Source organism: Pseudopodoces humilis, chromosome 7 (genome assembly GCF_049639895.1).
Source record: "Pseudopodoces humilis isolate 2021_Gansu_Grassland_sample_001 chromosome 7, ASM4963989v1, whole genome shotgun sequence".
NCBI lineage: Eukaryota > Metazoa > Chordata > Aves > Passeriformes > Paridae > Pseudopodoces > Pseudopodoces humilis.
The window spans coordinates 59561543-59587663 of NC_142206.1; the positions used below are offsets into that span (position 1 = coordinate 59561543).

At 46.1% G+C, this 26121-nt stretch overlaps 1 protein-coding gene across 9 annotated transcripts in view; it reads right to left on the reverse strand.

Moving 5' to 3' along the window:
- Positions 1–3333: 3333 nt before the first annotated feature.
- The window catches only part of KTN1 (kinectin 1), an 83949-nt gene continuing 61161 nt past the window's right edge, over positions 3334–26121 (reverse strand). For 5 of the 9 annotated variants that reach the window (XM_088057263.1, XM_014257489.2, XM_014257490.2 and 2 more), the window contains 20 exons: positions 25416–25453; positions 24871–24961; positions 24690–24767; positions 23782–23819; positions 23017–23107; positions 22851–22919; positions 22447–22484; positions 21440–21530; positions 19393–19479; positions 17479–17568; positions 16378–16458; positions 15747–15836; positions 15571–15663; positions 14044–14115; positions 13543–13626; positions 13259–13342; positions 10954–11037; positions 9591–9683; positions 5000–5119; positions 3334–3837 (listed from right to left, as the gene is read on the reverse strand). In XM_088057263.1, the coding sequence (XP_087913389.1) occupies positions 5015–5119; positions 9591–9683; positions 10954–11037; positions 13259–13342; positions 13543–13626; positions 14044–14115; positions 15571–15663; positions 15747–15836; positions 16378–16458; positions 17479–17568; positions 19393–19479; positions 21440–21530; positions 22447–22484; positions 22851–22919; positions 23017–23107; positions 23782–23819; positions 24690–24767; positions 24871–24961; positions 25416–25453 (1497 nt within the window). In that variant the 3' untranslated portion in view covers positions 3334–3837; positions 5000–5014. The remainder of the gene's footprint in view (positions 3838–4999; positions 5120–9590; positions 9684–10953; positions 11038–13258; positions 13343–13542; positions 13627–14043; positions 14116–15570; positions 15664–15746; positions 15837–16377; positions 16459–17478; positions 17569–19392; positions 19480–21439; positions 21531–22446; positions 22485–22850; positions 22920–23016; positions 23108–23781; positions 23820–24689; positions 24768–24870; positions 24962–25415; positions 25454–26121) is intronic. The other 4 variants (XM_088057265.1, XM_014257491.2, XM_014257492.2 and 1 more) reach the window with 3 other exon arrangements.

Here is a 26121-nt window from a genome sequence, read left to right on the forward strand (position 1 = left end):
CAGTGAGCAGCTGAGCGAGTCCTGGCATTCCCATGGGTTCTCCTGCACTTCTGGTCATTCATACAGACTTGGGAAGCTCCTCAAGGCTGTTCCTGACCTGTTTGCTTCAGCAGTCTCACAGAGAAAAACATCCAGATGAAGCTCCAGAGGAGCCTCCTCTTGTCCCTTTGGGAATTAGTCCTGCCTTATTTTAAGCAAGTCTGGGAGAGAAGACACCCTCTGTGAAGATATTTAGTTAAATCTCCCTCCAGAGAGCACCTCTTACCCATTGGCCCCCCCACATCCACTGCCCAGCCAGGGCTGACAGGGGATCCATGGGAATTTGTGAGAGCAGGACAGATTTCCAGGCTGTGAGAAAAAGCCTGAATGCTGGAAAAGTAGCAATCATCTCCAATTTGTTTTAAAGCTTTTGGAGACTTTATGTCCCACTGCATCACCAGAGACTTTCTCCCCAAAGCCCTTCCTCTCCAGCCAGGGCAGAAGCACAGTCTGGGCCCATGGAGGAGAGTTTTTGCTGGAAGATGATGTTTAACCTTGAAGTCTGGCAGAAATATGGTGTTTTTCACCTTCTGGATGCTCCCTTAGGAATTCCCACTCAGGGAGCAGAAGCTCCCCCCACTCAGCTTCTACCAGGAGCCACAGAAGAGCCCCCCCAGTACAACCCCCCTGGCAGAGCCCTGCCAAAAGCAGCCTGGCAAGATCCTTGGTGACCACCAAACTTCAAACAGCCCTGAGAGAGCTGCAGGAGAAAGCCAAGGTCACACAGGGAGCAAGGGGGACACCAGGACCCCTGGGGGAACACAGAGCTGTGTCATTGCAGAGGGATTTTATGGCGAAATCAGCTGAACTATTTGGGGTTGAATTAAAGCTGCACGAGCTTTCCTTTTTTAATGGCAGGAATAAATAGCTGAGTGAGTCACGGCCTGAGAAAACCCAGCAGCAGCTCCCGGGTAAACAACCTGATGCTCCAGTGTCGGATAGAGCCAGGAAAGGGTGGGAGGGCTGTGCTGGGGGACTCAGGAAAGGCAGCACAACTTCAGGGAGACAGCTCAGAGCCTTCCCCTGCACCTGCCATTCCCATTTCCATGGATGATGATGAACTGAGAGCAAGAGCCAGGGTTGGTACAGGCCGGGCTCCACAGGGAGCAGCTCACGGGAGCACTCGGCCTCGCATCGCACGGCGCGGGTTCTGCCGCCACCAATCACCTCTGAAAAAACAAATAAATACGAGAAAAAATAAAAAATCATCCGTCTGCCAGCATCCAAACATCCCACTTTGGGCTTTTTTCCAAGAAAAGCATCCCTGTATCCATTAGGTATTGTCTCCCTCTAGCGCGGGCAGACACCATCCTGCCTCTCCTGCTGCCACAGCTCCTCTGGCCGGGCTGGAGAGATCCAGAGGCTCCCGGCCCTGGGAACACACCGAGCACCAGCTCTGCCTTTGCACTGATGAATCAGTTCCCACAGTTTTTAATTTATTTTTTTTCCTCATCCCATTTTCTCCCAGCAGATGCTCAGAGCAGGAGGGGTTTCTGAGCGAGCAAACCGGGGAGGCAAAGCTTTCCAAACTGGAGAGGACAGCGAGATGAAACTGCATCCTTCCTCTTCCCAGTGCTCCTGGGGAACCAGCCTGACCTCTCCTCCATCAGAGAGGGATCAAGCTTTGCTCAGCTGAGATTTCCAGGGGATCTTTCCACAGCTGCCCTTAACACCTCTGTACATCCCCTGCAGCGGAATTAAACCCCACGCTTAAATTTCAAAACGAAAAGATCTCCCGTCCTCTCCAGGGAGAATTGCTGCCAAGAGAGAAAGGGGATGATGCTGCAAATCCCTCCCCTCTTCGAGTGAGCACTGCAGCCCCTGCAGCTCACAGCCCACAGAAAGTCAAGAGCCTGGAGACACAGCCAGGCTCCAAGGGCTGCATCCAGAGGCTCTCCAGGCACTGCTGTCCGTTCCAAAAGCAATTATTTATTGAATGAGGCACCCCCAGTATTTGCAAAAGCACCTTTTTAAGGAGAAAAGGACATCACTTTACCTGCAGAGCCCAGTTCCCACTGGGATGATGCTTCAGAGGAGTTTTCTAGCATGGGTGGCCAAGAGGACTTGCCTCAGGGACAGGAAAGAATCAGAGCCACAGGGACACCCCCAGCCCAAACCTTCATCACTGGAGCTCCTGGGTTATGTTCTTAAATCATTTTAAACCAGTCAAACCTGCAGGGATCCATTAAACTGCCACTCAGACCCCAAAAATAGGTGTTTAGACACCTGCTAGAGCCTCTGACCCCAACCTGGGCAAGTGTGGAGAGCCTCCAGGGTTCAGGTTTTCCTTGGATCTGCAGTTGCAGGGGTGTCTTTCGCCATCAAACACCTACAGGAGTCAGGCTAATGGCATTTGGGTTTTAACTCCATGGAACAACATCTCCATGGAACACAACGCTTTAGTGGTCACAGCTGGAGCCCAGGGGTAGCTCCTGCTTTGAGGAAACCACATTTTCCAGTTTTTTCTCCCTCTTCTGAGCTATTTCACAGCTCCCAGCAGGACTTGGCATGATCCAATCACTGGAATCACGTAAGGAAGAGGCTTCTTTACCTCCTGCCTGGTGAAGGCCAAATGTTAACTAGAAACCAGCACAGAGGGGTGTGAACAGCTCAGGGTGAGCAGTTTGATCTGCTTCACCTCTGCAATTAACCCCCAATTAACAACTGACCCCTGTTTTATTGCCTGCCCTCAGATAATCACATCCTCAAATGTTCTAAAAAACCAAACCACCCCTCACCTTGCCCACTGCAGAATCCCACAGGAATGAGAGGTTCCTCCAAGATGCACAGGAGGGGACACCTGATCTCCCCACGCCCCCAGGAGAATCCCTGTCCCCTCAAAGACCCTCCCCACACTTGTTCCCAACAAAGCAGAAGGTAACAGAGCATCCAAACCCTCTCCCAGAGTTCCTTCCACCCCAGACTCCCATGCAGGGGGTGGATCTGGGGCAAATGGACACACTCTGCTCACCACTGGCTTTGCCACATCCAGGGGTTCCAGCTGTTCCTCCCCCTGGCACTCCCTGATCCTTCCCAAACACGACACAGAACCACAATTTACACTGCACTCTGATGGGGTTTTCTTGTATTTTTTAAAACCCCAATACCTTTTTTCTTTAGAACAAAAACTCACTCTGGAGTTGCCAACTCTCCCCAGTTTGTTGGTGCCTCCTCCTCTGCCCAAAAACAAACACAGTGGGTGCAGCCTGATGCTCATTTCAGGGAGGGGAGAGGTGGAAACCTCACCTGAGTCATCCAAATTCACTTGAAAGAAAAGAGCAGGAACACCTTGAATAATAGCATCCCTTTATTTGCTGACACCATTACAAAAACTGATTACATTAGCAACAAAAAAAAAAAAAAAAAAAGAGTGTTTGTTTACTTGAGGTTGAAGTCAGAGGCAGCTAATCCCAAAAATGTAATTAAGTTAAACAGTGTACAACATCAGTATTAAAATGTCATTTCCCATCGGTGACTTTACCACGTTGGAGTTTTCTGAACAAGTTTTATTGAGCAAAATAAGATAAAAGATTATGTGTTTACTGTCTCTCCAGGAATGTAAAGGTCTAATTATCCAAACAGGTTTGTTTTTATTATAAAACTAAACTCTGGAGGTGTCTAGAGAGTTGGTTTTCTTCTTTAAATCAGTAGTCTAACAAGGATTAGAAAAGACAAAACTCTGTTCAGTGTTTCTGACGAAGTAGAAAGGGTGAAAACATAAATAAGGCTTTAATTTGGCAAAATATAATACAATGCCTTCTGCTATCCTCAAATGAACGATTCCCCCGTGACTTCACTCTGCAAGAGAAACACAAATCACAGGTCAGAGGAGCAGTCTCCCAAGGGAAAAGCCAGGCCCCCACCTGCAGTTCCTCGGTGCCAGCTCACCAGGAAGCCCAGGGGAAGGAGCCTGGGTGGTGGAGGCTGAGCAGGAAAAGCCTCCCAGGGCAGAGGCCAAGGTGCAGCAGCACCCCCCTCCCACCTGAGCACCCAGGTGCCCTCCAGCAGCTCTGCTGGCCCTGAGTTACAGAGGCAGGAGCATAAAAAGCACCTGAATCAGGAATGCAACAAGTCCCCATCCTCAGCAGATGAAAGGGAGCTCTGACACTCCTTTTTCAGTGCTGCCTCCCAAGACAAATTCAGACCCAAATCTGCATCAGCTTCCTTAAAAGGTTCAGTGTTATCCTGAGCTTATCCAGCCTTCAGCTAACTCTGGGTCATTTAACTTTATCAGCACAAAGGTCCAGGTTTCCAAGCTGGCTGTGTACTCAAAGCCTTGTCCACGTGTCTGTGACTGGATGAAGAGCTCATGCCAGGCTGATGCTTCAGACACCCAACAGCCAGGCCCTGCTGGCAGCTCAGTGAAAGCCCAGGGGGTTATTTTAAATCCTCCATCCCAAAGCAATCAGAGCATGGAAGTGCAGGCAGTTTGCTGGTGGAGCAAATAAAGAGGAAAAAAGGCACAGGAGAACAGAACTTGGGGCAACCAAGTGGCAGGGAGTGGAAGGGAGGGGAGGAATTACATGCCTACAGAGGAACATGGGGACTCAAGATCAGTCTCAGGTAATTCTCATGTTCATCCAGAGAGGAACATATCCAGTGCCCACCAAAAGCTTTTTATGATTTGCATGTGGAATTTGGATCAGTATTAGGAAAAGATTCTTCACTGAAAGTGTTAGCAGGGACATTGCAACAGGGCAGTGATGGAATCTCTGTCCCTGGATTTAAAAGCCTGGATGTGGAGCCTGGGGACAAGGTCAGTGTTGGCCTTGGCAGAGATGGGGGAATGGCTGGACTCAGTCTTGGAAAGCTTTTCCAATCTTAATAATTCACTCATTCTGTGAACTGAGTCTAAAAAATCTCATTCTGACAGGAGACTTGTTAATTTGAACAAAGTCCCACCAGGACACACCAGTGACCTTCCCAACAGCTGAACTGGGGGGCCACTGTCCACACCCACCTGGCTGCAGTGTCCTCATCCCTTTGACAGCATTTGGCTTATTGACATGAGCAGCTTCTTGAGATGACCCACATCCTGGGTAAGATTCACCGCCACATTTCGCCTTTTATCACTCAATTCCTGGAAGAAGGAAAAAAAAGGAAATCATTAAAAACTCATTTACAATCTAATTACCAAGAAAGCCTAGAATTAGATCCTCTGTATAAAATTACAACCCATGGTGCAGATGGGAACAATTCTTGTCAGTCAGAGGGTTTATGGAGAAAAGGTTCAAAGTCAAGGAGTTCTTTCCTGTTCCAAGAATCACCTGCACATCCAACTCCTACCCTCCCTGCCTGGAACTCCAGCATTCCCTGTTTCCAGGAATTGTGCTGATATCCACAGCTGATCCAATCTCAAAGGTTATTTCCCCCACCAGCCTGGTTGAATCCCCCACAGACGTGGTTTGTAACACAGGAACGACTTCTGGCCCCACAGCAAAACTCCTGGACCACCAAGGCCTGGGTGTGACTGAGGATTTGTGGGATGGTGACCTCAGCAGTGCCCAATACCCCAGCCCAAAGCTGCTCCAGCTGTGAAACAGCATTTGGAACAGCTGCCTGGAGAGCCACAGCCTTCCCCAGCCACAGCCATCCCATGGATTCACCCTCTGCTCCAAAGCCCTGGGAAATTCCCACTTGCCAGCAACACCTGGACTTGGATGAGGGCTTCACAAAGCAGTCCAAGCACCAGAAAACACAGAGAAAAGGGAAAATGAAAGCTACCACAAGCTAGAAAGTTTCCTGTGATGAAATGAAAATGCTGTGCTTGTGTTTAAATAAATGCCTTTTTTTTTTTCCCTAGGAATCCAACAGTTTATTAATCAGGAAGTGTCACAGCTGAAGATGGACTCTCCCCCTCCTGCCTGTCAGCCTTGCTGGGCTAACAGTGCTGTGTAATCCCTGTTTTATTGCCTTTATTGATTAACTCCTCCGGAGACACACAGAGCACTCCACACCTAACACACACCTTCCTTATTCAGCTCAGAGCACAGACATGCAGATCACCTGCAGGAGAGCTTTTCCTTGAAATTTAACAGCTAAAAATAAGCAACTCTGCCATGGTGTCAGCAGGTCAGCAGTGCAGAAGTACCCAATCCTGCACAGGAGCACAGAGGGGTCTGCAGGCATTTCAGCATCTGTCAGCCCCACTCTGGTGTTACCCACAGAACGAGACTGATGCATAATGGGGGTGAAAATCTCTCCCCAGAGCTCCAGGGAAATTAGAGGGAGTTCAGAGAGGGCCATTTTCCCTGCTCCCATTTGGCTGGAAATGCAGAATGAGCAGTAAATCAAACTCAAGCACCTGCACCATTACAGGAACGACTCTGAGCTCAGACAAGAGAACAAAATCTACAGCAAAGCTCTTACTCCTGTGCAACTGGTAAACATTTTTCTACTGTAAAAAAAGACATTGGGATCTGTATTAAGGTAGCCTTAACCTGTTTTACCCTTATTAAAGTAGAAAATCAGGTCTGTCAAGGCTGAGCCTTGGCTTAGCAGTCTCATACAGACTGATGGAAGTGGAAAGGCAAAGGCAATTAGCAGCCCAGCAGATGAATTAATCCAGCACTGACCAGCAGTGAGGCTGCCTGGGCAGCAGCACAGAACCAGCAGGAGCAAGGAACGAGTCCTCCAGCCCACTCCCAGTGGAGTTCCAGAGGGAACTCCAGCTGTTCCCTCTCTGGGAACAGCTCCTCCCTCATTTACTGCATCTCCCTTCTGTTCTGTGACCTCACTAATCTCAGGCAGTGTTCACTCATGAATTACAGACATCCCCAATCCTCCTGGGGCCAATCCTGACTAAATCCCAATGGATTTGGACTCAGCACAGACCTCCTGCAGCTCCTGCTAACCCAGGAGTGCACAGCTGCCTTACACAGCCACTGCTGAGCCCCAGCCCCGTGCTCTCTGTGACTCAGGAGAAAAGAGGGGAAATTTAGGTCAAATATACAGAAAAAAATCCTTCCCTGTGAAGGTGGGGAGGCCCTGGCACAGGGTGTCCAGAGAAGCTGTGGCTGCCCCATCCCTGGAAGTGTTCCAGGCCAGGTTGGATGGGGCTTGGAGAAACCTGGGCTAGTGGAAGGTGTCCCTGCCCATGGCAGGTGGAACTGGATGGTCCTTAAGGTCCCTTCCAACCCAAACCATTCCAGGATTCTGTGACTCCACTTCTTTGGGACATGAGGATGAAGAGAGGAAGAGGATGGTAGTGGGGAAGCCCCTGTGATTTCAGGCCCAGCAGCTAAAGCAGGAGCTGAACCTGCACAGATTCCCCTCCGCTGTTTCACACATATGGCATTCCCAGTTTCCAGTGATGGAGTGCTCTGCACTGAGATTTGGGGGGAAAAGCACATTAGATTTCTCATAAGCCTTAAAATAAGCTCAGTGCCTAAGCAAGCTGCTGAATATAAATGACTTCCTTAAAGCACACTAAAAAGCCCCCTTTAGTCATCAGCTGGTCCCCTAAGTGACAAAGCAGCTGATTAGAAGCCCCAAATGGTCTATTTTTAAATAGAAAGAAAAGGAGTCTAAAGAAAACACTCTGAGTTGTGTTTGAGGGTTTATGCATGTATCATTTCTCAATTTTGTGGGTTGGTTCCAGCACCCAGAAGGAACAAGTATGTTCATTTTCAAGCATGTGTTTTCAGGTCCTTCGTTTAAAAAAAAAAAAAAAAAAAAGAGGCACTGTTGCTAGGTGGAAGGGGCTGGAAGACTTTCTTTTTTGATCTCAGAGCTATTTTCAGCTGGGTTTTTAGGCTTCTGGGGAGACAGATTCCTTTTCTCCCCTCAAAAAGAGGAAAAATAAAAAAGGCAGCAGAAAAGCCTTGGAGAAAAGATAATGTTCTAATTCCAGCCTCTGCCAATGGCTACCTGTCAAGAGTGCTGCTTAGACAATTAATGTATTTTTACTAATGAAAGCTTAATTGCAGGTTTATTAGGACTGTTTTTCCACACTCCTCTTTAGAATAAAGCCATGGATATTCTGGCAGAAACCTGGGCTCCACGATTTGCAGTAAGAGCAGAGCAACGTGAGAGCCAGAGGGGTTTTGTGAGAATTAAGCCAAAGGAGCGGGTTTGTGGCACCACAGGACACATCTCCTGCCAGCCCAGCTCAGGAGGGCTGAGCAGAGCCACCAGCCAGGAATGCCAGGGCTGATGGCATCACTGTCCCCATGCACCACAGGGACAAGCACAGAGAGAGCTGGGCAATGGCTTCAGGAGGGCTTTTCTCCAGCCTGCTGCAAACAGGGACACACAGCACCTGACTGGCACCACAAACCCCTGGCCTCACCCTGAGAACACAGGGAGGGCTCAGCAGCCCTCCCCTTCCTGCAGGAATCAGCTCCCAGGGTTGACATATTTCAAGTCTCACAGTGCAGGGGTCCATCAGCACCCATGACTGATTAGCCTGGGAAAGCCATTTCATTCCTGCTAATGACCACAAAAAAGGCTTTTCTGCAGCTCTCCTCAGAGGACCCTGAGCAGCTTCTTGCAGCTGATGAAGCCACTTAGGTTCAGCAGCCAAAAGGAGTCGATATAAATCATTTGTCCTATCAGCAAGTGCTCCTCTCCCCCTCAAACAACAGCGGTTCCCTTCACTCTGTCCCTCAGAAGAAAATGGGTAATGAGTTCCACTGACACCAGTGAGCTGGGAGAGAATCTCCTGCAGCCTTCCCCTTCCCAGCTGCCTTCTGGAAAGCTATGCCAGGGCTGGTGTGTTTTTCCAGGGATGGAAACAGCCAGTGACAAAGCCCCAGCCCAAGCCTCTGTGCAGGTGGTGTCTTTAGGGTGACACTCTAAGTACCAGCTCCACAGCCAAGCGTGCAAACAACCACTCACAGGCTCAGGGGAGTCAGCTGCAAGTGGGAGAAACTGCCCACCCAATTCCAGACCCTCAAGCTGCAATTCCACTGCTGGAGGATACAGGAACACCAGCAGAGTCACCCACCCACAGCACTCAGGGTTGCTCCCTACTGAAGCTCATCTTAGCAAGATTTTGCTGCTGGGCCACATCAAGCTCAACACAAATTCCCAGGAGCCAGGACCAGCTAAAATCAAGGTCTGGCTCTTGGCCACAGCTGCAGAGGAGCAGAAGGAACCAAGTTCTGGCAAGAGAATCTCTGCCTGTTACAGGCTGTGCAAGACTGCCTTTCTTTGGCATTACTGATGTCAGCAAGGGCCAACCCAACAGTGTCTTCAGCTCACTTAGTCATCAGCAGAGTTAGTTTCAGCTTTCTTTTTCCATTCTTGAAAGGACAAGTCTGGGGATCTCCCCACTTTTGTCCAAACCAAGCCAAAAACTCATCAAAAGCCCAGAATCTCCCCCTTCCCTCCTTGTAAATCTGAGCCACAGGAAGGAGGTCACAACCCAGACAGCAGCAAAATTCCCAGTCAATCCTTGACACCCTGGCAAGCTGTAGCACCGGAATCTTCATTCCCAATCACCCACCAGCAGCAAACATCCTGTTCCTTTGCTGGACCTCACTCCCCAAAGAGGCCACTTTGCCTGAGATTTGTGTGGCCCCTGAGCAGGAGCTCCAGGAAACACTCACCGAGTCTGTGCAAACGTCGCTGTTTTCAATAACATTGGCATCCCCAAAAACCTTCCCAATTTCTCTCTCCAGAGCTGCCAAAGACTCCTGGGCCTGTAAGGGAGAGATGTCATAAAAAAAAAGGCAGGAAAGGGAAGGCACAATTAGCAAGCCCCCATCTCCCTGAGAGCACCAGAGACACAGGAAATCACTGCTCAGGAGGAAATCTGTTTTATGCCAGACTTGCTCCAGGGACCAACCCATTTGCCAAGACTGACATGTCTCCTCACAATCAGCATGTTGCATGTCAGCCTGTCTGCACCTGAGAGCAATCCTACAGGGGAGCTTTAACAGTCTCACATCAAGTTATTAGGTAAAAATCATGCAGTAAATTTCACAAGAGCAGGAATGCTGATCTCCAAAATCCTAACCCCAGCTCTGTATTTATGCAGGATATACCATGAACCAGACATCAGCACAGCTGGCTTTGTATGTCAATAATAGAACTGTCCAGAACGAAATGTTTTAAATTCTTCATTACAGCAGGTTTCCTTTAGCTTCTCACCTCCTCCAGTGCTTTTATGATCATCTATCCCTGTCCAGGACCAGATATGCTCCCCCAACAGCATTACCCACTCCAATCCTGGAAGAACTCAGCCCCATTTGCTTACTGTGCTGAAGGAACAAGGTGTTGCAGGGTCTGGAGCCAGAGCCCAGCCACTCCACAGGCTATTCCTGTCTCCATTTATCAGTTCTCCCATGACAGCTTTTGTTTCTGGAGTGACAGTCAGCACTGAGACCTCTCTCATGCTTCAAGATTTTCCACTCCACCCCATCTTGTAAGAGCAGTCATTGAGGACAAGCACAGGAAACTCACCTGCTTGTCCCATCACATTTGCACAGATTTAACTTCTAGGATTTGCAGTCTCCTGGGTTACAGTGGATATGGCACCATGTGCAAGAGGGCAGATGCTTTGTAAACCAGCTTGCAACCCTCTGCCATTTGAGACTGGATTTAAAGGCCTCAGGCTGCAGTGTAGGTGGAGGGCTGTGGGACAGGCTTTTTGTTAGGCTGGGGTTTCTTTTAAATAAAGGGTTATTTGTCAGCCCTAAATCACCACTTGTTCCTATTGGCATAAAATTATCATGAACAGGGGAGTCTTTCAAGAAGGATGATTAAACAGAGCTTTTATTTGCAGTTTTATCATTTCTGCAGACGTGCAGGTAGAGCTCTTACAGTCCCAGCCTGTGGAGCAGGACACCCCACCAGGCAGGCAGATCAAATCAAGTTCCTTCAAACCATCATTTCCAGCACTGCAAAACTACAGACATTGAGGGGTTTTGCTAACATTTCTATGTGCAACTGCTGAGGGTCTCTGCTTACCTTGGGCAAGTCACCAGCTACCTTTTCTCTCTCGTTCTGATCAACTTTGAGCTTTGACAATGTTTCATTTAGCTGCGTTTTCAGCTGCAAAACAGTAACAAAGCAAATCAGTTTCCCTCACACACACAGACCTCATCTGTCTGTCCCAGAGATTAACCCAGTGCACATGGACTGCAAAGGGAGTAAGATTTACTAACAATTACTGCACACACGGGATTAGTTGACATGTATGATGAGGTCTACAAGGACAGTCAAGGAAGAGAGACTCCATCTGTAAAGATAAAGGTAAAGAATGGAAACTACAGAAGACAAAAACGTGGTTGGCATTGGCTTCCTTACGAGTGGTTTCAACTTTGCAACTCCATTCCAGGAGGAGCATCAGCCTCTCCAGCATCCTTGCCACGGGAGTCAGCCCAGATTCCAACTTAATTCACAGCAAATATGCAAAAATGAGGATTGTCATCTTCCTAGAGCAGGCTAAACAGTCTCTCTACTGCTGAATAAACTAAAAAGCTCTACTTGTCATCTTAATAGAGCACCACTTACTACAACTATGTTGACTTAACCAGTCTGTTAATGGCACATCAAGGCATGAATCACTGACAGGGGGATATTAAGCTGTCGATTGTGTTTAGATTCAATCCAAAAAAGTGAAACTATTTCAGTCAAGAGGGATGAATACTTCCTACTGGCTGCAGTCAGTACTTAAACCGCAGCCTTCCAAAGGATACACAGTTTTTTAAAGGGTATTTTGATTGCTCTTCAACACAGCACACAGAACCAGCCACAGCACTTGAGGCTTGAGCCTCAAACAGAAGTGCTAACAAGGAACTCGAGTGCCAATTTTGTTGGATTTGTGTCTCTGAAGTGTGCTGTGCTAATGTTCACTATTCCTGCTGTCAATCTTCCTGGGAGCCAGCAGGAGATTAAAGGAGGGAACAATGGGCTACTCAGAGCCCTCAATTCTCACTGACTCCAAACCTACACATTTTATTTGTCTCACCCTTGGATGGATTCCCCCTCTGGAGCACCTGTGCTGGTGAACGCTGGGCTTATACATTTTGGGGAAGCTCCTCTGCAGTTTCAGCTTCTCCATGCTCACCTCTTAAATAGTGGGGAACCCATTCTGAAATCCCATAATTTCTATTCCTCAGCCTCCTGCAAAAGCCACTCACGCTCAGGACAGCTCTCCTGAGCCAGCTGCATGGAGGTGGCTGTTTAACACTTCCTCACACTCCCACCAGCACATTGCACTCAAGCTGCCCTAGCAGGGAGCTCAGCTTTTTAAGCTTTTGTTGTGCACAGAGGTAATAAACTGCTGTCTCAAAGAGGCTGGTGTTTACTGATTAACTCCAAGATAGGCATTCAATTCCCATCTCCCTTGCTTTCAGAATGAAAGGCTTTGCTTGCTGAGGCTGGTGTACCATTAACTTCAGCAGATTGTTACTGTGGTGGTGGTGATTTTTCTAAATCAACTCTTTCAACCCAGTTACATCAGTGGCAGTAGCTTGGTTGTCCCATCCTCCCACAGACACAGTGACAGAGACAACCTTCCCCAATTCTGGCTCAAAAGCAGGAAAGCACTGGCCAAACAAGCAGAGGAAGGCTCTGACTGCTCCTGCAACCTTAAAAAACAGGTCACTGAAACAAGTGAGAAGGGAAAGGGCTCAAAATGGAAAACCATGCATCCTTAGGTCTATCCTGTTAATCCAAGTCCTTCTTGAGAAAGCTGCTGTAGGAGCATTATTGGCTGGAAGCATTTCTAGCCAAACACTCTGTAACACATGCAAGCACCAAGCCAGCACAGCCATTGAGCCACAGCAGGGTGTCAGCAGCTGAATGGCTGAATACCCTGAATTAATCTAACTTTGGGTCTGGCCAATTTCTGTTCATACAGAGCAGGATGGAAAAGGCTCTGCACAGTCACAGCACTGCAGCATCCTCAAAAGCTCTGGGAAAAGAAAACCCCACCAGAGAATAATCTTCCAGTTAAACCAATGAGAGCACCACTTTTGTTGCTCCAAGGACATTACATGTGCTGCTGCATATGCCTGCACTGCAAATCTTCTCAAGAAGTTTCAGGAACGAAAGTCTTACAGGCTTCAGGAAAAAGTCTTTAAGAACCAGACATGCTATTGTTAGGAGCAGAGAAAAGAGACAAATTGTAAAAGACTACATAAATGATTTCAATGGACAAAAATATCAAGCTGAAGAGGTTAGCAGAACAGACAGGATTTGAAATAAGTCTCCGCTTCATACGTATGCTGGGAGCCTCGTTTTGCCCAACGGAGAACAAGCTTCTTACCAAATTTAACTCTTCATTCTGTCTTACTGCTTCAGAATATGAATCATCAAGTTTTTTCTGCAATTCAGTCAAGAGATCTTTGAGCTGAAATGAAGTTTAGAGTTTTAGGATTTGTCTCCTTAGGATGCCTGTTCTCTTCTGCTCAGTTATTAGTGTGCTGCTCTACCCTAAGGTCACAAGCATACAAACTCCTCAGCCTCAGGGGCTAAGCACTAGGTTAGTTTGCCAGCCAACTGGTAACCAAAAGGAAAAAAAAAAAATACAGCTTGGACAATTATGTTTACCTCTCTGACTTCTGAAACATAAGTAGATCGTTCTATTTCTGCCTTTTCTAGTTCACTTTCCAAATGTTCTCTCTCTTTTTTAAGCTAGAAACAGAAAAACAGAGTTAAAAACAGATGTTCTCAGTGCTTTCTTTGCTGTATCATTTGCTCGATTTATAATTGGCTGTAAATTTCTATCAAATATTCCATGATGTTTAGAGAGCATTTCAAACCCAGTGATTGCACAGTGCAGATTTAAACCTCAAAAAATAAGATAAAAAGAGAAAGAATCAAGCCCATGATTGTCAACAAGCAGTGAACTGCCCAGTCTCACAAGAAAGAGCCCCAGTGGGTGAGTACAGAAGTAAAAACCAGAACAACTTTCCAGCTTCTCTGCCTTTTCAAAACACTCCCCCAAAGGCTTGGGTTAAAGTGAGAAGTTCAGATTTACAGCACAAGCCTAAATGGTGTTTCAACAACATGAAGCTTCAAAGACAAGAAGAAAAAACCACCTGCACGTACAGTTTCAACTTCTTTGTTTTCTTCCTTTAACCTCTCCACCTCGTGCTGCAAAGAAGTGACCACAGAACGTATCTGCAGTTTGGGGGAAAAATAAAGATATTTAGCTGGGTTGGTCTGAGACAAACTCTGTATAAATATACAAGACTGTAGAAACGATCTAAGAATATTAAGGATGAGATCAGAGTGGCTGAATAAAATAAGATGTTCACTCAAATAATTCAATATACTAATTCTACACCATTCCTATCTATTCTCAGCCCAAGTTCTCTGACATATTTAGAGCCCACATGCCTGAAAGATTTGGAATATAAGCACTAATCCAGTTGTCCATTAACCACTGTAAGGAACATATCCTTCCCAGACTGGGAATAGCCACCATCCACATACCCAAAACCAGCATTTTTAGCCTTATTTGGGGCTGTGTAAGTGCAGCAGATGGCAGCACATCTATAGTTCGAGATCTGATGGCCTTTACAAGCCCCTCAAACAAGATTTTTATAAATCATCTGTTTGCTGCCAGGCCCACACAGTGGCACTCAAATTTACTAAGCAGAGATACTTTAGAAACTAGTTTTCCAAAAAGCAGTTTGACCTACTTTAATTCTAGATTCAGAAAAAAACATAAAAGCCTTTTCTCTTCCCACTTTTGCTAGCAACAGAGCCTTCCTAAAAGGAAAGCTTTGCAGGCAATTTCAAGTGTAATTAGTTGATCAAAATGGATTGAACACTACTTTAACAGCTTTCAAGAAACTGTTATGATTCTATACTTCAATTTTAGCGCAAAGAGTCCGTATCTGTTCACAAATATACTTGAAAAAAAACCTATGTGCTCAATAAAAACACAGTCCAAGTTACCATGATCAGAAAAATATATATTCCTGGGCACATTAATGGGACACTTGTATATTCAATCTTCAGTTTCCTATCCCATCAGCATTAATATCATTGCTTAGTATTTGCTTCCTGCAGCATCTGCCATAGATTGCCCATCCCTGGAAGTGTCCAAGGCCAGGTTGGATGGGGCTTGGAGCAACCTGGGATAGGGGAAGGTGTCCCTGCCATGGCAGGGGATGGAACTGGATGAGCTTTAAGGCCCCTTCCCACCCAAACCATTCTGGGATTCTGTGACTGTGACACAGATTTATCATAATGCTCAAAGACTTTATACCTGTGCTGTTCATTTTTCTTGCTTCTGCAAAAATGGCAACAGAAATAGTGATACAAGTGTAAAGATCTCAACAAATCCTCCATTTTTCAGTCTCTTTCGTGGAAATACATCCCTTCAAAAATGAAAACCCAGCCTTCATATGAAGCTAAGTATCAGAGCACCAAAGTACCACTGAGATGAGGAATCATTCCTATTATACTTTTGCAAGCTTCACCTTTTTCATCCCCTGGTCATGCAAACATCAAACCAGGCAGTCAGGGCTGTTCCACACCTGCCTTCACAGAGCTCAGACACCCTCTCTGACTTCAAGCAGAACCTGCCTGGCTGCTGAGGGAAAAAAAAAACAACTTCAGAAATACCTGTTTAAGTTCCTTCTGTGATTCTTCAACTTTTATCTTCCATTTGCTTTCTTCCTCTTCCACACTCCTCTGTAGCCTTTGTAAAATCCCCTCCTAAGAAGAGAGAGGGATTTGAAAGCTCAGAGCAGAAGAAAGGCAGCTGGAACATCACAGAGGTGACCAGGCATCCCACTTACTGTCTCTGCCAGAACAGATTTGTATTTCTCACACTCCAGCTGCAGCAGGATGTGCATTTCCTCAGCCTCCTTCAACTTCTGCTCCATAGCCTGGCAAAGGAGGAAAGGGACCACAAGAGTCACATCACAGTGGATGGATTTCAGTTCTATTCATCTTATTTCAACAAGCTGATATCACTCCTGGGCACGTCTGTGTCTTTCCAAGCCATGAAAAGACACCAGCAAGTGCAGTGCACACCTACAACTCTCAATACCCAACCACAAACTTTTGAGTTACTGAAAAAAAAACCCATTACTTAAAAAGAGAATGGGGATTTTCAATTTCACAAGGTACTTATCAAAGATGCAAATACATTTCTGTAAATATCTAAACAGCAGGTTGCCCAGAGTAGCTGTGGCCGACTCATCTCTGGAAGTTTTTAAGCCCAGGCTGGATGAGGCTTGAAGCAACCTGGGATAGTGAGTGGCATTCCTGGCCAAAGCAGGGAGTGGGAACTGGATGATCTTTAACCCAAACCATTCTAGAATTAATAAAAAATTATTTTCTTGTGACTTGCCTGAGAACCTGAACTTCCCAACCCACAGACAAACACATTATGTCACCCACCACTTGTCCATCCTTTGTGCCTACCTTGACATCTTCAGATCCTGAAGCCTCTCTTAAATATTCTTTAGCCATCTTTTCAAACCCACATATCCACTCGCTGTGGCTCTGTTGGGAAATCATTCAGTTAAGGCTGAGAATAACCTCAGGAGAACTCCCCTGGACATTTGGCTCCCCACTGCAGGCTGAGGGAGCAGGGTTGCAGTGCCACAAGTCCCTGGAGCTCACACACAGCTCGATGGCTGTTTTCAGCCACACACAGCTGGCAGCAACCCAGGAGCACGAGGTGATGAGACACACACACAGTTCAGGGGGCCCTGATGAGCTGAAATACAGCTGGGTGACACAGGACTCCCTGCAAGTGTCAGGACTCTGCATAAACATTTGAAGATTCAAAGGAACCTTTCCCAAAATTCCTGAGCACTTCAAGCAGATGCTGTACAACTCTTAAGATTGTTTTCCAACCTTACAGAAAGTCTTTCTAAAGACTGGTTCATCAGGACACTTACTTCAGCACATTTGGGAACAATTTTAAATATGGATATTCAAAACCTCCAGAGGTTTTAAATGAAATACACCAAATTTTTCCAGACTCACTTGATGTTATTCACCCCATCTGAACCCCATGAACTCAGGGCATTTTCCCTACAAACCACTGAAAGCCACCAAAAATATAAAATTGGAAATTGGTGCTTAGGAATAAAATAAACCCCCCCTAAATTGTATTAACTGTCACTGAGGCACTGTAGCTCCTCTGGAAAGGTTGGGAATGTATCAATCCCCATCATGCCAGACAGTCTCACAAACACAGCAGGCATTATCCACCCCTGAAAATCTACTATTTCAGTGAGACACAAGATAACACAGACAGGTAAATCGGATGTTGGGGCATAAAAAACACAAGAAAATAACTTTGATTTCGCTCTTTTAACACTTCTTGAAGCAACCTATCTGCAGCTTTGCCTTCCTGTGCAAGTACAGGCAGTACCAGCGAGAGAAACTCTCATCCCACTGCAAACAAAACCCTTGGGGGGGATAGAGGGGCTGTGAGGAAACACTCCAGGACTGCCCAGCACAGCAGGACCAGAGCTCCCTGACTCTCAGCAGCAGGTTAGGAAGTTCTCTTACCATGTTGGAAGGAACAGAGACTTTGGGGAAGAGCTTCTGGAGGAGCTGGCGCGTCTCCACCTCGGCAGCTTCCAAATGCTGCTGCTTCTCCTAAAGTGAGAGGAGGGCACAGGTGAGATTGGGCACCAACCTGCCAACAGCCTCTCCTGTGCCTGCAGCAATTTGCTTAACCCAGGAAGTCTTTTTCTAAGTGAGAAAGGCGCTACAGTCCCTAAAATTGCCAGTAAATTGCTTCAGAAATGGGCACTGAATTGCTTCAGAATTCAGCCATCGCATTTGCTCTTAAGCTTTTATTTTCTGAAGATCTCCTCCAGGCTAGCTTGTTTGTACAGAAATTACACCATTGTTCACTTGTCCACAACACAAACTGCACTGTGCTGAGTAACTGCACCCACAGATCACACCAGCCCTGCCACTCTAGTTAAGTGAGCTCAAAATCAAATAGTTCGGTCAATCACCTCTTTTTATATTTTAATCCGTACTATTAAAATAATTTTAGGTGTGAAAAAAATCACCATAAAGTAACGTCATCACATCAGAAACAGAAGTCAAGTCAAAAGGAAATTTTGTGTTAATGCACATTTGAACCAGGCCAAGAAAGGAAGACTTTTAAACATTACTTTTAAATACTTAAGAGGAAGCCACTTACATCCTCTCTTCCCAACCCTGGATGCAATGGGATAATTATTAGAGCTGTGTGACAATCTCCAATTTTATTTTTTTTTTGTTAGTGCTCTGCAAATATAAATACCCAGAGCCACAGGCACCACAGATCTGCCCTTCCATGTATTTAACATCAAAAGCAGAGCAGCCACAGGATATGCACTTGTGGCAGATTGGGTTAGTTTAGCCATACAACACTCAGGCTCCCATTTAAACTTAAATGTAGAAAGCCCAACACACTGCACAGAAGGGCAGCTTTCAGGCAAAATCCTTCACTGACATTTGGGATTGTTTTTCCCTTTGACATCAGTGCTGCTGCCTGGCTGCTCCGAGTTCCTCTGCTGAAGGGATCGGTGGCGTGAGCAGGTTGAGATTCAGAGACAGAAACACACAGGAGACATTAGGTGGTGAGGCTGTGCTAAGTGCATTAGTTGGCAGCGGTTTGGGAGCCACCATGAAGTGGCAGAGGGGCAGATTGCTGAAATCTTCCAGCTGCAAGAGAGAGCAGGCAAGTGTGAGCACACAGCGAGAGCAGGGACAGGCTCCTCCAGCGCAGAGCGGAGACGGCTCCAGGACACACACACAACCCCAAACACAGCTCCTCTGCTCCTGGCTGCCCCACTGCTGCTCCTGGAGTTAGCTGGATGCTTTTTTTGTTTGAGTTCTGCACAGTGGCAGTGAACACTGAATCAGGCCCACAGCAAACACAAGCTCCTTTCAGAGCAGTTCACACCCCGTATCATTTTGAACATTGGTCCAAGTCCCTGTCGAGCTTCGCATGCCTTCAAGGAGGAAATTCACAGCTGTGGACACACCATTTTTCTGAGAAGCTCCCAGGTATAATAGTAATGATAATAATAACAATAATTATAATAATTTAGTCCTGGTTCTTCCCAGGTCCAACAGATTTGTTCATTCACAGCCAAAGCCCAGCAGAAGAAAGCAGGTTGCTCACCAGCACAGCTTTTAATCTGGAGCTCCCCACAAATCAAAAACAATTCACGACAGCTCTAACAATTATGCAAACAGAAATCAAAAGTCAGCATGCCCACAAACTAACCATTAAAAAAAACACAAACAAACAACCTAAAGACAACAGGAAGAAGCAGAGGTGAAAGTATATGAATGATCACTCAGAAGAGATTATACTTAAACTGCAGTAAAAGTTAAATGTCTCCATTTCACTTAAAAAAAACAGCTGCAGATCTGCTTCTAGCTTAACGCATCATTTCTAGCAGTCAACATTACAACCTTGGCAGTCTTGTTCACTTTGTCCTGCAGCAATTTTTCAGTTGATGCCAATGCTTCCATTGCTTCCCAGTTTTTCTCCCGAAGGTCCTAATCATTTTTAGAAAGAATGATTTCAGTTCAGCCAATATTCAAACTGTTTTCGCTTTTACTTCAGAGATATATTTCGCATTACATTCCACCATTTGCATTTAAATGCTGGTTACTGCAACGTGATTTTGCTGGGGAGTGTGACATACACTAGCAAAAAACAAGTGTGATGTTCAAAGAGTCTGAATGATAAGTGGAGGGGAAAAAAATGCCAATTTCTGCCCAACCTGCCCCCGTGTCCAAAACTGATGCAAATGTTACTGCAGAGCGTTATCACTACAGCGACCCCACACTTTGACTGCACTTGTAAGAAGAAAGAGGGAAGTTTTCAAAAGTAGTGAGGAACACAGACACCAAACCACAGATTACACAACAGAGTGTTAGGCATGTCGCAGTGCAGAACCCAGCATGGCCCCAGGAGACATGGAGGTGTGCACATTCACGCCCCTGATCCTGCAACCACACCTCGGCCCGACCCCGATGCTGCGCCGCGGCTGATTTTGGGAACACGCAGCTCAGGGCTCGCAGCTCTCTCCACTGCACCCACAGAAAACTGGTTTGGTGCTCAGCAGCCCTCCTGGGAGGCTCTGGGATTTCAGCAGTGGGGAGCACATCCCAGATCCACGTGGGAAGGCCATGGTGCCGTGCTCCTCCTGTGTCTTTCTTGGCGAGGTCATCAAACGTGTACTCCACAAGATGTCAACGCAAGTCAGTGAGAGGCTGAGAGCTCTTCTAAGAGCAGCCTCACAGTCTCCTCTAGGAAGGATGGTGGGACCTTGCACCGAGGAGATTACAGTGCTTGGGATTTAGACTTAATTTTTTCCAACCCTCAGAGCAAATCTCCTGTAGCAAAGGGCTGTTTTGGAAGGGTTGCATTTTAAATTCATCAAAAGCCTAGCAAGCACCTAACACTAGGCTTTACCTTAGCAATTCTATTTTCTCACAATCCTAAGGGCTGTTCACAGGATATAAACACAACATTGAATTAAACTGAGAACAAGTTGGGACCTACAGGTCTGGTCTGCCTTTAGCAGCAGCCAGACTTCTGCCTGCAGCACAAAGGGTATTCAGACCCTGTGAATCTGCAGGATCAGACCTTCTGTTCTAACTTTCCAGCTCATCTGTCTTCTGAGACTACTCAGCCTCTTTCTACTTTATTTCAACTCTTAAACAGCACTCCTTGCTCAAAAGTTCTCAGTATTTTCCTTGTGCATTTCCCTTAGATTGCTTGACTATTAGGAAATAAAGCTTATTGCCTGGTATTCATTGGATTTTACAGGGTATCAAGGAGAGACAGGTGAGAGAAACACCCTGTATTTTAACTTTCTTCCTTGTAACTTAAAAGATAACACTCCCCTGCCCTGCACAGGTAATGCATTACAAGGAAGTAACTCCACAGCTTTGTGACTGAAGATACAATCTTTAATTCCATCTACAAACAACCCAGACTGCACCATCAGCAGCTGTTGTGAAGGAAGGCTCCATCCTTCACTTCCTTTGGAAGATCAGGATTAGCCACTCTTAGGAATGGGAAGAGCCAGATCTGAGCACCCTGAAGGTGATGTCTTCCCCCATGCCCACACACAAGGACCAGAACTCTGTCAGATCACAGCACCTTTCCTCCTCCCACCCTCCCTTCCCTTGGCAAAGGACATGTTTCTGAACAGGGTTAACCAGCTTTGAATCCAAATCCAAGAACTTGCTGTGGGATGTGTCCCCTAGCAAGTCTCCTTCTCTCATCCAATCAAGAAATTGTCCAGGAGCTGACACAACTCTGAGCACTCAAGTCAGGTGTGCTGAGTCACTCCCAAGAGGAAAGGAGTGCCCAGGGACACAATACAGCAGACAGCTGTCAGAAATGCTCTCTGCAAAATGCCCCAGAGGCTTCAAGAAGTGCTGGGAACACAGGTTTGGTTATTTTGGGGGGTTTTCTGGGGTGGTGGGGGAAGAATTTCCTTACGTTGTTCTTTTTCCTCTGCTGCTCAAAAGCATTTCTCTGAGAGGCGAGCTCGCTCTGGAGACTGGCGATTTCCTTCTCTTTGCCTGCAACCCTGAATCAACAAAGGGAACCACAAACAAGTCAGGAGACATTGAAGAAATTTCCAGTGAAGCACTGACACCCTTTCCCACACACTAACTTGCCTTCCCTTCCAGCAACACGCTCTCTCTGAAAAGCTGTTTTCACTGACTTGGCAGCATGGCCTGCTTCCCACTGCTCCCTGAACTGCTCTGCCTGAGCAAACCCATTGTAAAGCTGTTGTTTGCCTACAACAGGCATCAGCACACATTTATCAAGGCCATGGAAAGGCAACACATTAGCTGAGGGTAGAGTCAGCCAGCCCACACCAGCACAACACCACAGAACAGGCACTGCCTGCTGGATGAGAGCATTCCCTTTCAAGCACCTAATCCACAATTTGTAAATCATTTAACTTGAAAGACAAATAATTCAGCCAGCCAAAAATGCATGACAGTGGCAATTTGCTTAGCACAATATAGCATTAGTTTCCACATAGTTATTTAATGTGCTTCAGCCCCACATTATAACACACTTTTACCCATGAGATTTTCCCTGGAAGAGATTTCCAGATTTTATAATAGGAACAACCCTCTGCTAAGCTGAAGTTCTGAGAAAAAAGCCTGTCACTTTTGCTTGAAACACCAACATTTAACTCTTCAGCCATACAGCTGAGCTGGCATGCATTCAAAATAACATCAATCAAGGCTTACTTCTGTGGTGGGCACAACATATTGCCAGTACTATCTGTCTGCAGGAGATTACACCTGAGGATTAGCAGAATCTCCCATGCTCAACTTTTATTAGACAGTAATTTAATTTAATGGTTTTTTTTACTGGCCACGTCAGATACTCCAATATCGTACATTTGGCATTTATTTCTAAATTTCCTGAGCAATTAAGTGAACTGAATCAATTCTGTAATGCATTCAACTCCTGGCAGTACTCACACTTGGAGAAGCTCCTCGCTTTGGACAGCCAGAGATGCCTACAAAGAGATGAGAGATGTGATAGGAGCAGAGCAGCACCAAAGATCAGGATCTGCCTTGTTAACCAGGCACTGCTGCAACACCAGAAAGCTGCACACTCTGGGCCTTTGAGGGAATCCTGTCCAACCTCCTCTGGCCAGCAACACAGAAGGCATAAGAAAGAGCACAAGGCTGCAAATCCATATGATAAAAGAAAGCAGGAGCAGATATACAACAGCCAGAAAAGCTGGCTTGGTGCAACCCAACCCCAAAGGTGCCCCTGGATTTCCATGGGCAGTACAACTCCTGTTTTTCCATGCCATCCATGCAACCTACCACCACTCACTTTTGGCTTCACTCAGTAACAGTGCAATTGGAGACTGTACCTGTTTGCAGTTTTCCTGCTTTAATTCCTGTATTTGAGCTTTGAAAGATTCATTTTCTTTTTGCACATCCTGTAGAAAGAAAAAAGGCAATATATACTCAAGTATAAATAGAGATATGCACTCACAATACACTCCTCAAGACAAGGTGTTTTTATCAAAACTTTACCTGTAACTGTTTTACTTGGTTTGCAATTTCTCTCTCTTTTTCTTCCACCATAGCTTTCAACTTCTTCATTTGTTCTTCTTCCCCTTTCAACCTGCAGAGATGGTTTAGGAAGTCAGGAGAAAGGGTTAAAGTATGGGGGAAAAAAAAGTTTAAGTAAGAATTTATGCTAGAAAGGGACAGACATTCAAACTGGGACAGTTTGTGCAGCACAAGATAAACCCATTTAGTGTGTTGAGGCTGCCTCAGGTACCACACACGGGCTGTACCAGAGCTCTTCTGGGAGAGCAGGAGCTGCTTTGAAGACAGAGCCCTTCCTGGCACAATCTCATACAACCTTCCTCTGACTTGGAGCAGCCAGACAAAGCAGAGTCAAAACAGAGAAAAGCCTGGCAGAATTTCTCCATAAAGCAGGAGCTGGAGAATTGGCTATTGCATCTCAGCCTGAAAATGGCACAAACCAGATCTGTTCGCTGCTGCTACCGACTGAGCCACAGGCACTGCAACCCTTAAACATGCTCAACAGAAGGAGAAATTAACACCAGCCACGAGAAGCAGCAGCAGTTCCACTGGTTAATAGAGCCCTGGGTGCACATTCCCAGTGTGTGAGCAGCACAGCTCAGGGCAGGGAAGCCAGCCACCGGCACTAACAGCTTATTTTAGCAAAGCCCATGAAATTCCTGACACCTATTCAACCGTTGCAATTGAAGATAAGCTCAATGCATATTCCCAGCAGGCAATTGAGGAACTGCTACTCTGCATACTCACAGGTTCTCCACGTCCTGGACTTGGGTTGTAGCAGGTACCTGAAAAAGCAATTCCCAGTCTCATTTTGATGGCACGGTTTTCAAATTAACAGCAGCTCTTTGCACAAGAAGGGACAACACACAGCTTGCAAGACACTTGCCAAAGAAATACCAGGAATTTTGCATCAGGCATTGCTCCAAGAATATCTAAACACATAATGGATTTCAGAAACAGAGCTTACACCAAGCATCTCAAACTTCACACCAGCCAACTGCTCTCCATTCCATCTTTCCCCTGGGATAAATGCCTGTGTCTAGACATCCACCCAAAATAAAAATCCAACTCAAGTCTCCTCCTTTTACCATCAACAAAAATCCAAACTGAGCCAGAATACCACCTTATTGGAAAAATTCTTCCATTAAGTAACACCTGGCTTCAAGGTTGTCCAGTTGTCTGCTCTCAAGTCCACCACAGGAAATCAAACACAAAATATTCCAGCCCCAGGGAAAGGCAGGAAGGAATCACAGCACAGCCTGGCCACTTCAAAAGATGCTGCTATGTTCAGTTACAGCCAAAGTTCCTGCATGACCAGAACCCTGCAGAGATGCTTCAGCCTGGCAAGGAGGTGGCTGGGACACAGCTGGGACTGTCTGTGAGCTCCAAGGTTTTCAGACCACCAAAGCTCCTCTTTATGGACAGTATCATCCCAGTTAAAACCTCCCAGAACTTGCTATCCATGTAAAACCTGTTTTGGATGAACACAGCTGAACTAGTGGGTTCTCTGAATTACAAACAGCTTAGGCAAGTAGGATTTAAAACATCTCCAAGTTGAAGCCAATGCAAATCCTCAGTGTGAGGTAGAGGAGAAAAAACAGCTTCCTATTCAACCAAGCAGCACTCCCAAACCACATCCACTCTGCAGGCTGTACCTGTTGGAGTTGTTGCAGGTTCTGTTGTTCCAGCTCCTGAACTTTACTGGTTAATTGTGCAATTGTATCCTTTTGACCCTTTAGATAGATAAAAAGCAAGTTTAGAAGAGTGAATTTACTTTTCCCAGCCAGAAGTGCTGCAGCAGAACTTATTTCCCTTCAGAATATTAAAGCAGCTTACCTGCAGACATTCTCCTTTCTTAACAATCTCTTTCTCCTTCTCTTCCAATAAGGCCTCCATGGTTTTCACCTGCTTTTCCTTCCCCTTCAACCTGTGTCATTGAACACAGACACACAGCATAAACCCCCTGCTTCTTCATCCACCTGAAAATAAAACATCCTATGCTTTGCAGCACCTAACAAAAGCAGCATCTCTGATCAAAGGCACAAGCACAATTCACCTACTAAAAAATCAATGTGTGAACACTTCCACTTCAGCCTGGGTTAGCACGAGATGCCCTTGATCAATGGCACTGCTCATTAGGGGAAAGCAAACTCTGTGCTGACACATTGCAGGGGTTTCACAAATGTGTGCTCTCTCCTCATCCAAAAATACTTCCTTGCCCCTCCCTGAGGATACAGGGATCATTTCCCCACCCCTACAGCTCAGATATCACCAAAGTAGGATTTCCACTATGCCTTGCCTCCATCCCTCCATTCTGACTTGGATTTAAGGGGTCAGTAAGGGGTGCACAGGGCAGATCAGACATGAACAGCTGCACTTACAGAGTCTGAAGTTCTTTGACTTGTGATGTTATTGTCACCTAAGGAAAATAATCAGCACTTCAGTACAATGCAAATGGAAAAGGCACATAAATGCTAAAAATTGCTCTATGAAGAAACAAGGAGGGAAACTATCTGACATTATCAAAATAGGCATCATTTATTGCAGCAAGCATAAATGCACTTTTTAAATTACAAGGCACCAAGTGTCCCCAACTATTTACATTCCCCACTTATAAAATGTGACTTCCAGAGCAGCAAAGGGAACAGTGCAAATGGGAACAAGAAGCAGACCCACAGGAGACACACAGGAAGAAGCAGAGAGTGACTGTGACCACCATCTCACTGGCAACTGCAGCTCCAACCACAGAGATCATCCCTGGCCATTGAGACCCTTGCATAAGGAAGTGCTTTTTGGGTGCTCTCTGAAAAGTCAGCACTCCCTTAAATTCCCATTCTAAGGCTGAATATGGATTGGAGACATAAGATTTAGTGGGAATGTTACTTTTGAATGCTGTGTGAAACCCTGACAGTGGTTATCTGTCAATCCTCTACCAGAATATGGCAGGAGTTTCAGACACTGCCAAAAATCTCTCTTCTGCTTGCAGGAGACTAAAAGGTGCACAGATACATCACCTTTGGAGCAAGCATCTCTCACAGAGCATTCCAGAAACAGCAAACCTAAACTGCATTTTTTTCTGGGCTCTGA